This window comes from Oncorhynchus masou, chromosome 6 (genome assembly GCF_036934945.1).
Source record: "Oncorhynchus masou masou isolate Uvic2021 chromosome 6, UVic_Omas_1.1, whole genome shotgun sequence".
In the NCBI taxonomy this organism is placed as follows: domain Eukaryota; kingdom Metazoa; phylum Chordata; class Actinopteri; order Salmoniformes; family Salmonidae; genus Oncorhynchus; species Oncorhynchus masou.
The window spans coordinates 75592115-75604664 of NC_088217.1; the positions used below are offsets into that span (position 1 = coordinate 75592115).

The 12550-nt window shown below is 47.5% G+C and overlaps 1 protein-coding gene and 1 pseudogene across 1 annotated transcript in view; one reads left to right on the forward strand and one right to left on the reverse strand.

The window, feature by feature from the left end:
• The window catches only part of LOC135542632 (radixin-like), a 36147-nt gene extending 28347 nt beyond the window's left edge, over positions 1 to 7800 (forward strand). Inside the window, exons 12-14 of the mRNA XM_064969741.1 lie at positions 3751 to 4004; positions 4158 to 4394; positions 4538 to 7800. Coding sequence (XP_064825813.1) covers positions 3751 to 4004; positions 4158 to 4394; positions 4538 to 4702 — 656 coding nt within the window. The 3' untranslated portion in view covers positions 4703 to 7800. The remainder of the gene's footprint in view (positions 1 to 3750; positions 4005 to 4157; positions 4395 to 4537) is intronic.
• A 1153-nt stretch (positions 7801 to 8953) lies between these two features.
• LOC135541692 (probable ribonuclease ZC3H12C) overlaps positions 8954 to 12550 on the reverse strand; it is a 5717-nt pseudogene continuing 2120 nt past the window's right edge.

Consider the following 12550-nt stretch of genomic DNA (forward strand, 5'->3'; position numbering starts at 1 on the left):
CAAGTGTAGACACTCTATAATACCACATTCATTCAGAATTCATGCAATATCTGCACCTCTTATTTGCCATAAGGGAATTATATATTTACTTTGTATTTAAAATCTATATTGGCCCAGGGCAATATCAGGTGCAAATGTTGCACTGTTGTAAATGCTAGGTAAACCTGTCTCTGGCGTCACCTGGAGGGTTTTCGTGGTGTTATGTGGGCTCTACATGGGGCTGTTGGTTGGTCAGTGTCGGTCAGTATGCCAATGGGACCTGACCCTAACCTTCTAGACTGGTCCTCACTGCACCGCGGTACTAAACTCTCATCTCTTACTTCTTATAGGACTGTTCTCAGCACCAGGTAAACATTAAGTCCACTCAGAAACACTTCTTTTAACCCCCTCCCTCCCAACACTACCATCTGATCTTATAGACTTGGGTGGTGTGGTGAGAGAGAGACATCCACATTGTGTGCCAGTGGTATAGACTGACTTGGTGGTGTGTAGAGAGAGGGAGAGAGACATCCACATTGTGTTCCAGTGGTATAGACTGACTTGGGTGGTGTGTTGCGAGAGAGAGAGAGAGAGAGAGAGAGAGAGAGAGAGACATCCACATTGTGTTCCAGTGGTATAGACTGACTTGGGCGGTGTGTTGAGAGCGAGAGAGACATCCACATTGTGTTCCAGTGGTATAGACTGACTTGGTGGTGTGTAGAGAGAGAGAGAACGTTCATTAGAATGTGCGTTGAAGATGTCGTTCCCATAGCAATGATTTAAAACATTCCCAAACCAGAAACCGTGGATTGATGGCAGCATTCGCGTGAAACTGAAAGCGTGAACCACTGCTTTTAATCAGGGCAAGGTGACCGGAAACATGCCCGAATACAAGTGCAGCTATTCCCTCCGCAAGGCAATCAAACAAGCTAAGCATCAGTATAGAGACAAAGTAGAATCTCAATTCAACGGCTCAGACACGAGGTATGTGGCAGGGTCTACAGTCAATCATGGATTACAAAAAGAAAACCAGCCCCGTCACGGACCAGGATGTCTTGCTACCAGGCAGATTAAATAACTTTTTTGCCCGCTTTGAGGACAATACAGTGCCACTGACACGGCCTGCAACGAAAACATGCGGACTCTCCTTCACTGCAGCCGAGGTGAGTAAAACATTTAAACGTGTTAACCCTCACAGGGCTGCAGGCCCAGACGGCATCCCTAGCCGCGACCTCAGAGCATGCGCAGACCAGCTGGCTGGTGTGTTTACGGACATATTCAATCAATCAATCCCTATCCCAGTCTGCTGTTCCCACATGCTTCAAGAGGGCCTCCATTGTTCCTGTTCCCAAGAAAGCTAAGGTAACTGAGCTAAACGACTACCGCCCCGTAGCACTGGACTTCCTGACGGGCCGCCCCCAGGTGGTGAGGGTAGGCAACAACATCTCCACCCCGCTGATCCTCAACACTGGGGCCCCACAAGGGTGCGTTCTGAGCCCTCTTCTGTACTCCCTGTTCACCCACGACTGCGTGGCCACACACGCCTCCAACTCAATCACCAAGGTTGCGGACGACACAAGTGGTAGGCATGATTACCAACAACGACGAGACGGCCTACAGGGAGGAGGTGAGGGCCCTCGGAGTGTGGTGTCAGGAAAATAACCTCACACTCAACGTCAACAAAACTAAGGAGATGATTGTGGACTTCAGGAAACAGCAGAGGGAACACCCCCCTATCCACATCGATGGAACAGTAGTGGAGAGGGTAGTAAGTTTTAAGTTCCTCGGCATACACATCACAGACAAATTGAATTGGTCCACCCACACAGACAGCATCATGAAGAAGGCGCAGCAGCGCCTCTTCAACCTCAGGAGGCTGAAGAAATTTGGCTTGTCACCAAAAGCACTCACAAACTTCTACGGATGCACAATCGAGAGCATCCTGGCGGGCTGTATCACCGCCTGGTAAGACAACTGCACCGCCCACAACCGTAAGGCTCTCCAGAGGGTAGTGAGGTCTGCACAACGCATCACCGGGGGCAAACTACCTGCCCTCCAGGACACCTACACCACCCGATGTTACAGGAAGGCCATAAAGATCATCAAGGACATCAACCACCCGAGCCACTGCCTGTTCACCCCGCTATCATCCAGAAGGCGAGGTCAGTACAGGTGCATCAAAGCTGGGACCGAGAGACTGAAAAACAGCTTCTATCTCAAGGCCATCAGACTGTTAAACAGCCACCACTAACATTGAGTGGCTGCTGCCAACACACTGACTCAACTCCAGCCACTTTAATAATGGGAATTGATGGGAAATGATGTAAAATATATCACTAGCCACTTTAAACAATGCTACCTAATATAATGTTTACATACTCTACATTATTCATCTCATATGTATACGTATATACTGTACTCTATATCATCTACTGCATCCTTATGTAATACATGTATCACTAGCCACTTTAACAATGCCACTTTGTTTACATACTCATCTCATATGTATATACTGTACTCGATACCATCTACTGTATCTTGCCTATGCTGCTCTGTACCATCACTCATTCATATATCCTTATGTACATATTCTTTATCCCCTTACACTTGTGTGTATAAGACAGTAGTTTAGGAATTGTTAGTTAGATTACGTGTTGGTTATTACTGCATTGTAGGAACTAGAAGCTCAGGCATTTCGCTACACTCGCATTAACATCTGCTAACCATGTGTATGTGACAAATACAATTTGATTTGATTTGAGAGAGACATCCACATTGTGTTCCAGTGGTATAGACTGACTTGGGCGATGTGTTGAGAGAGAGAGAGACATCCACATTGTGTTCCAGTGGTATAGACTGACTTGGGCGGTGTGTTGAGAGAGACATCCACATTGTGTTCCAGTGGTATAGACTGACTTGGGCGGTGTGTTGAGAGAGACATCCACATTGTGTTCCAGTGGCATAGACTGACTTGGGCGGTGTGTTGAGAGAGACATCCACATTGTGTTCCAGTGGTATAGACTGACTTGGGCGATGTGTTGAGAGAGAGAGACATCCACATTGTGTTCCAGTGGTATAGACTGACTTTGGCGATGTGTTGAGAGAGAGAGAGACATCCACATTGTGTTCCAGTGGTATAGACTGACTTGGGCGATGTGTTGAGAGACATCCACATTGTGTTCCAGTGGTATAGACTGACTTGGGCGGTGTGTTGAGAGAGAGAGACATCCACATTGTGTTCCAGTGGTATAGACTGACTTGGGCGGTGTGTTGAGAGAGAGAGACATCCACATTGTGTTCCAGTGGTATAGACTGACTTGGGCGATGTGTTGAGAGAGAGACATCCACATTGTGTTCCAGTGGTATAGACTGACTTGGGCGATGTGTTGAGAGAGAGAGACATCCACATTGTGTTCCAGTGGTATAGACTGACTTGGGCGGTGTGTTGAGAGAGAGAGTCATCCACATTGTGTTCCAGTGGTATAGACTGACTTGGGCGATGTGTTGAGAGAGACATCCATGTTGTTTTCTTTTTTTGTTCCATACTGTTTTTACTGTTTTGTGTGGGTCCTCTCTCACTGTTTATAGGTCGTTTTGTTGTTCTTGAAGTCGATCACAATTTTTGTGAGATCATGGCTGACCGAGCATCCCATTGGTCACATTGTAAAAATTGTGGGTGCTGCTGGACATGGTTTGAGGAAGACGAACAGCGAAAAGGGTTGTTTTTTGAGACTGGCTAACAGACTTTGTGTATTTTGTTCATGGTCACAGAGTTGGAAGAGCAGACACGCAGGGCCCTGGAGCTGGAGCAGGAGAGGAAGAGAGCCAGGGAGGAGGCGGAGAGGCTGGAGAGGGAGAGACAGGCAGCGGAGGAGGCCAAGGCGGAGCTGGCCAGGCAGGCCGCTGACCAGATGAAGAACCAGGAACAACTGGCCGCTGAGCTGGGCGAGTTCACAGCCAAAATAGCCCTGTTGGAGGAAGCCAAGAGGAAAAAGGAAGAGGAGGCCACTGAATGGCAGCAGAAGGTAACCACCTCCCTACGTTCTACACTGTGTCCTGGTTACAATATAGACTACACTGTATAGAATCAGTCAGTTGTAGGTTGTACTGAAATGTTCTATAACGTTGCACCTTCCTGAATAAGTCCCATAACTCGCCAGCACTCCCCTTCTCCCCAGGCCATCTCAGCCCAGGACGACCTGGAGAAGACCAAGGAGGAGCTGAAGACTGTGATGACGATCCCGTCGACGCCAGCGGGCGGCTCCACAGAGAGCGAGCACGAGGAGCAGGACGAGAACCACGCCGAGGATGCCGCCGAGCTCTCCTTGGAGGGCGTGAGTGCCCTGGATCTGCGCAGCGAGGAGGAGCGCGTCACCGAGGCCCAGAAGAACGAGCGCCTCAAGAAACAGCTGCAGGTCGGTTCCCTCTGACCCCTTAACCCCAAGACCTGATGACCTCCCCTTAAAGGGCCTTCTTTAGTTGCTTGATGGCGTTAACTGTCATTGAGAGGTTTCAATCAATCAACCCTCGCTCTACCCTCTCCCTTTCTCTCCTCCAGGTGTTGAGCTCGGAGCTGGCTGAAGCCATAGACGATACCATGAAGACCCAGAATGACATGCTTCACGCGGAGAACGTGAAGGCCGGGAGAGACAAGTACAAGACCCTACGTCAGATCCGCCTGGGCAACACCAAGCAGCGCATCGACGAGTTTGAGTCCATGTGATCTGTTCTGGGTTCCCCCATCCGTTCGTTGGCGACTCGCTTTTCGCCAGAACAACAGGCGTTGTCCCTCCTACACTCACCGTTTTCCCCGTACCCATACCCGCAAAGGTTCCAGAGGGCACGGCCGCCACCGCCTCAAACTTTGCCAAAGCTCTGCCCGCATCTCCATTAGGAATCGGGCGCAAGCAACGCTTTGCACCATTCCACAAGTGGTATTCTCCTTGTATTGCAAAGGATGTGTCTGTGCTTTGCTTTCAAATATTTCACGTGGAGACGCAAGAAAAACCAAAATGGGAAAGATTAGATTTTTAAGCGAACAGGGGTATGGAAAGCTTTGTTGTTCTTGCCAGAAAGCTAGTATGCAATGCTTTAGTATTACTGACTCTTGTCTTCAGTGGAACTTATTGATGCTGTCTGGTACTTTCAAACCTTTTTGCTTTTGTTCTGATCTATGGTTATAACACGTTTTATTGAAGCCCTGTTTGTTAAGTTCTCTGTTCTCATTGTTAACTTTGATGGTAGATTGGTCCGAGGCTGGTAAAAGCTTGTGTTAGGGGATCGATCCATTCAGGTATGTTGTGAACAATTTTCAAAACATTTAATTGTTTTGAAAGATATGAGCCTATGAGTAACAGGGTTGACGTGTTATGCTCGACCCACTCCATCTCCTACCACAAAATGGCCAAAAAGAGTAGAACCAACTCTCCTGCTTTTACACTATGATTTGACTTAGATATTCAATGTTTTCCTTTGGAGAAAAATACATTTAGAAAGGAATAGTTTCACCATATTAAAGTGAGAGTTCAGTTGTCGTAACAGGGTTGACCTTAAAATGAGAGACCAGGTTTTTTTGTAACCTTAAAATGAATCACTAATCGCATGAAATAAAGTCTTCAGAAATGTCTTCGTCAAAGCAACAAAATAACTATTGCTTAACAATGATGGTGAAAACCTGGAGAAATTGTTGTTAACTGGGTTAAAATCTTCTTGGAAGACGGAGGCGAATGCTGAATTTTGCCACTAAGTCATTATTCATATAAAAATCTGATTTATTGAATTTACCATGTGGTCTATATTAAAGGGCACTTCATTTCAAAAGAACAGGCTTTTAAAATGTCTATATTGATTCACCATTTCTACTTAAAATATCAAAGGGATGCAAAAGGAAGTCATTTTGTTGAACGACCCTACTATCTAGACTCTGAGCATCAGTGCAAAGCCACTACACCAGTCTTGAGGAGAGGTGTGAGTCTTGAATGAAAGACTGGTCTCCAATGGGAAGCCAATTATTTCACGTGATAAGGTTGTAGAATATAGTGAGATTTGATTTGGTGCTCAAGGATAAATAATGTTGTGAAACACATTTGGTCTGAGATAAGCTGATAGTATGATGGAGATAAGCTAATTGGTTAGGTGTGTGTGTGTGCGAGAGACCGGTAGGAAGAGAGAGCGAAAGCTGTTAGTTTAGCTCCTGTGAGCTGACTCCTAATGCTTCATGTCCAGTCACCAAAGATGGTTTCCTCTGCCTACCAGCTCACAAAGGTCTGGAAAAGACCGAGATGCTTAAGTGCTGTGAGAGTGCCAGTATTGTCTGTCTGCATAGTAGTGACTTTTTGAAGAGGCAAACCATGGTCTTTCTGGCTGAAGAGCCCATGAAAATGTTAGTCCTCATCAGAGAACCGATCTCTACCTCAATGCTGTAACCATGGTGACTGACCAAACAAACACTCGGTCTCATCCCCTCCCACAGATTGAGTTTTGACTGGCTTGACAAGTTGGCGATGTAGCTTTATTGGTTAACGTTTCAACTGAAATGAGTGCTATTTTTATGCCAGGTGTACTTTCAAGCGATGATACATTGAAGTGTCACTAGTGGAGACAATTGATCAAAAAATTATACTAAGTTTCGAGCTAGTTTGACATGGTGGTCTCTCTGAGATATCTACCTTGTGTTTTGTGTTACTACCTTCTGTTACTGAAGTTTCTCTGAACTGTAACGACACCTAAATTATACAGATCAAAGGTCACGCAAGCCAATCCAACACTGAGGACACGGCTGTGAGTCTGCAGTGAACTGTTCTGATACTGTGCAGTAGTAAGGTTGAACTTCCGTGACCCAGGCTGTGTAGACATGGTGTCTGTGTCCTGTGGTAGTGGAGCTAGTTTGACTGGTTATCATGAAGCTCTGTTTGGACTCGGGACCTGCATGTCTGCCGACAGCCAACTGGGGCCAGAATAGGACCATGTTTCTCCTCTGCTGCTGGACAGATTTGCTCACCATTCTCTCTCTGCCACAGCTGTCAGCAGGATGGATGGAAACTCAATGGCAGAGTGCCACCATTTTAGGACTGTGAAGAGACAGACCAGTGCAGATGTTAGTGTGCCCCCCTATTTATACACTCTCATTAGAGGGACTCTGTCTCTTGGGTCAACCCCCCCACCTCAATATTATGTTCAGTGGGAATAGAGGACAGGCCAATAAAAACCATTTCAGACCTTGATCTTTTCACTTACTGCAAATTAACTCCAGCATTGTGGATAAATGTTACTGGTAAGTTTTGAATGAACGGGAGATTTTTTTAAATTTGCAATCGGATGGAATATGTTTTTTGTTATGCTACACTAGACAGTTGGTTTAAGTTGAGATCTTAAAGCCAGAGTTTTAATCTGGAGGACACTGAAGGGGCTTGACCCAAACCTGCCTTTTCGCTAACCCAGTGAGTGTCCAAATATAGGGGTTGTATTTGCCATAGCATGTGAAAAAACTGTGCTTCCAACTGTTATTTTTGTAACGTGTTCCAAGATCAAACTATCTACCAGCATGCATCAGTAGCTCACTGGAGGTGAAAAGAGAACTACTCTACATACCAGCATCCCCCATATTTAGGGCAGGGTGCATTGAGTTGGGCTTTTCCCATTGGCTGAGCCTGTTAGCCTGCTTGTGTCGCCTCCAGTGAGAGCCGTGTCAGTGATGCCTGTGTTGGAACCAGCTGTCATGTATGTGGTTGTTTTTCCTTATTGTTCATACTAGCGTTTCTGTAAGATAAAGGCCCGGGTGCAGCTTAGTCCATTGGTTTCACAATAAAAGTTTAAAATGAAGTTGCCTTTTTATATATTTAACGAATATAGTATTGGTTTAAATGATTGGTACCTCTGACACCAGTAAAAGTTATGTTGATCAGTGATTCTTTAGACGAACCTCGAACAATACTGTTCATGCATGGTTTAATGCCATCTTGATGCTTGGTTATAACAAGAACATACAGTGAGCAGTTAATCTTTTGATCTGAAAATGTTAATTTTCACAGTGTCCTATCTGGTCAGCTGCCACTAACATCTGATCACATCAGGAAATGTAAAGCCAAATTAACCATTTAGTTAACTGCAATAATTGCCATTGAGTTGTTGCATATCAAATTGGTGTTTTTATTTGAACTTGCTCAAACAGCTTGGAACCATGGGCAGCATCATTGTGGCCATCTCCATTTTGAAGTAGTCAATTTACATCTGAGTTGGCAAACAAATGGAAAGGGTGCACACTGCCACCTAGAGTCTGTTTTAATATGGCATAAAGCCAAGGTTGGTGATGGAATGTTTCCTCACAAGTATAAATAATTGTTTGACCCCTCCTTATGACCTGGATGGAATTATGTGATCCTTCTTTAACCCATAGGAAGTCCCACCTAGCTGATGACTTAAACTCGTGAAAGGCCTCAATGGCGCTGCCCATGCTAAAACAGGCTTTGGGCATTAGTCCTCTATCTCTATGGATGAAACCCTGTCAGTGCATGGGCAGAATATGCAGGTGAGTCAAATGGCGTCACACACAGGGTTGCCAGTTCAAATCCCAATATACTAATCACATTTCAAAACTAACAGCTTTAAATGAACAGCTTTAAATATGTGAAAAAACAAGCGTGGTGCCCTCCCCCAGGCACTGGGACCAGAAAGTCACAGGGTCTAATCTTGATGATGCCGAGGATTGAAGCCTTTTTTTAAAAACTTTTTTCTGCCCTCAGAATTAGATCAAAGGAAAACTCCAATCTGAAATATAGTAAATGTTATTCTAAGTACATTAAATTCTGTCTGGTGTTCTGGAAATTAGTGACAACTCATCACATCTGACAAGACTATGCATTTCCAACAAAACAAGGACAACCAATTGTTAATGAAGAATACAAAGCAAATACTATTGTTGATAGGTACAGAGTTGCCAAGCTAACATGATACAATAAAATTGAGACAAGAACACTTGAAGAAAACATGGCTAACAATTTATTTTAAGGGTCCGTTATAAACCATTTACATGGCATTTGCAAACAGCACACTCACACAAATGTATATATTTCCTTAAATATCCTGTGTTACCAGGTACTGCTGAAATTACATTGGTCACTCAACATCAAAGTATAAATAGCGCTCACTTCAGATCAGGGTCTGCAAAAAAGACTAATGTTTAGTAAATGGTGAACACACTTCATAAATGACTTACTACGGTCGATTAAAATAAAGTGTCACCAAAACATGCATAACAGTTTGCTGAACATGGTTCAGAGTATTTGATGTGTCATAAGCACAATGCCGTGTAAAGGCATGACTTTTTGCCCACGTCCGGGCCCTCACTGACACACGGTGCCAGAGAGAAGGTTTTTCGTTACATAACAAAATTATTTATTGTTTACCGACCCACTGCATATTTCACGCAGCAGTTACCCATTTCACCGAGCTGGCCACTTGGGTTCAACCCAGCCAAGGCTATTCTCCATCCCAAAAAGGTCAGAATACCTCACCTTTTTCATGTATCTCATTTGATTAATATTCCTAAACATGTCTAAAAATAATAAAATGTTTCCTGGAATATCTCATACAGTATTAGTTTAAAATGCACCAGCTATATATAAACAGCTTTTCATGAATAGATTATATATATACACAGGTATATAATCCTAAATGAACGATACAAATTGTATCAACAAAGAAAAGCTTTCTCTTGTCTACCAGGGATTGTGCCGGTAACTGTAACAGATTGTCTACATCAAGCCAGGTGCTCTGAGCCCTTTGGTCTTCAGGGAAAAGAACCAAAGGGAATTATCTTGGGATTTCAGCTTGAGTCTACCGTGTCTGTAGCAGCTGCAGGCTTGGAGCCAAAACGAGGGGCCAGAGACGTCCCTTACTAAAACAACAAGACAAGGTCGACGGACGTGCCCGCCTTTACAACTACTGCAAGACATTCTCTCAACTGAGAAGACTAACTCAGTCACCTACTATCCTAACAACAACAGGCACAAACAGAACACACAGCACTGAAAAACAGAAACAAATCAATTACACCGATTGAACACAGATATACACATCCCCAACAACCAAGAATCTGTTGATAAATGATGGACAATTTGGGGGTGAATGTTTCCAAATGGAGTAGAAAATATACAATAGAAGTAAGATTAGGAATATAATCAATATTTTTTTTAATGTTTCAAACTGCAACTTCTAAATCAATGCATATCCTCACCTGCCCATGATTAACACTTAAGTTATCCACAAACAAATGTATTGTCAAAACTACAACTAACTGTTATGAATAGGGAGAGAGTAGTAGTCTCGCTGGACTCAGTAGCCAGACTGGGACTTCTCAGCCAAGATGGCGGCAGCTAGCTGCTGGGCGTCCGTCACATGGGGGTTCCTCCCCATAACCCGGCCCACCAGCTCAGAGGGGAAGATGTTACACAGGTTGAGGTAGACCTTACCCCGCACCTCCCCGTACCGGCTCAGGGCGGGGGGCTCCTGGTGCATGTGGTGGAGAGGCATGGACGGGTGGGATGGCTGAGGGGCATGGGATGGGTGAGGGGGTAGGGTGGGTGAGGGGGCTGAGAGGAGTAGGGTTGGTGAGAGGGGTGGTAAGAGTGTGTGGTCTGTCCCCATGGAGATGTGTGTCCCCAGACTACATCGTGGGTCTCTGGTAGACTCTGGTAGGTCTCATAGCAGGACTGAGGGGGTTGGCTGCAGTAGGGATCCCAGGAGAAGGCTTTCCTGGGGGGCGGCGGAGAGCGTTCGTACAGCCGGGAGTCTGACAGCGTCTCCAGCCGCGTGTTGGCCAGGCAGCGGCCCAGAGGGGAGCCAGCAGGGTAGGGGCCAGACTGGGACACAGAGGGGTAGTCTCCAGGGCAGCTGGAGCGGGCGCCTACGGCCTGGTGCTGGAGGGGAGGGGGGAGGGGGTACAGAGGGCGCTTCAGGTGGGGGTCAGGGGGCTCGTCGTGGGGGAAGCTGTGGCCCCGTGCCAGGCTCTGGTGATAGCCATAGAGGACAGACGTGTGGGGGGAGGGGTGGTGTGGCTCGAGCAGGGGGGCAGAGTGTTGAGAGTACAGGCGGTTGTGTTGATGGTGCTGATGGTGGGTGTATTTGTCCAGCAGAGGGCCTGGGCAGCACAGACAGGAGGCTCGCTCTCCGTACGAGTCACATCCGCTGCTGACACAGTCTGATGAGCCCAGCAGACGCAGGTCGGTGTCCAGCGGGAAGCGGGACTCCGGATTCCTCCGTGCTGCCAGGCCAGAGTGGGCCGGCGTCACTGAGTAGTAGCTCAGATCTGGAGGGTCACAGCTGGAGGAGTAGGGGTCAGGGTGGGGGTGCGGCAGGGTCATGTAGGGTGTGTCCCTGCCCAGGCTCGGTGGCTGTTCCTGGGGGTCGCTGAGGGCAGAGGGGGGTCCTCCAGGGGCAGGGGACAGAGTAACACTCCCACTACAACAACTACTCCCACTACTACTACTGAGGCTGTTGCATTTCTCAGCGTGTCTCAGCTTGTCCTCTGCCTCGCCGTAGGACAGCGCCCGGATGCTGGGGTCACACTGCCTTTTAGGGGCAGAACCTCTCTTGGTGCCCATCGCTACATTGTTGGGCACGCTGTGGCTCTTCACCAGCCCCGCCTCGCCAGCCTGGCCCTTGGCGCTAGTAGAGGTGGCAGAGGTCTTGGCGCTGGCACGCAGCTCATCTGCCACCGAGCGCTGGCACTGGGCACTCCTCTCCGGGTGGTAGTACTTACACTTGTGGCCGTAAGTGCACTTCTTGCCTAAAGAAAGGGGGAGAAAGTATAGGGTACTGGTTAGCACACAGGCTAGTGATGATGTGGCAGTGGTTCACTTAGAAAGTAGCAACCCAATGCATCTTCAGCACCAGTAGCGGGATGTCATCCAGCTGATGAAGAAATGATTCATTCACATTATGACACTGGGAGAAGTCTTCATCATGAACATGGTCAAGGTGAAGTGATAAACATACTAAAGAGTTAATAATAATGGCGGGGCCCACCGTAAGGACAGGGCTGCTTCTTGTGCTCTGGCATGATGGGACGTTTCCTCAGGAAGTTCTCCAGACTGGGACCATGACGACCTAGAGGGTCATCAGGAGGCATGAACCTGGGAGGGAGGGGAGAGGGAGGGAGGAGCGAGAGAGAGGGAGGTGGCGAGGGAGGGAGGGAGGGAGGGAGAGAGGAGAGAGGGAGGGGCGAGGGAGGGAGGAGCGAGAGAGAGGTAGGTGGTGAGGGAGGGAGAGAGAGGAGAGAGGGAGGGACGAGCGAGCGAGCAAGAAGGAGGAGCGAGGGAGGGGGGGCGACGAAGGGGGCGAGGGAGGAGAGAGGGAGGGGCGAGGGAGGTAAGGGAGGAGCGAGAGAGAGGGAGGGGAGGAGCGAGAGAGGGAGGGGCGAGAGAGAGGGAGGGGCGAGAGAGGGAGGGCGAGAGAGGGAGGGGCGAGAGAGGGAGGAGGAGAGAGAGGGAGGAGCGAGAGAGGGAGGGGAGGGGCATGTGAGGGAGGGGGGAGGAGCATGTGAGGGGGAGGGAGGAGCATGTGAGGGAGGGGG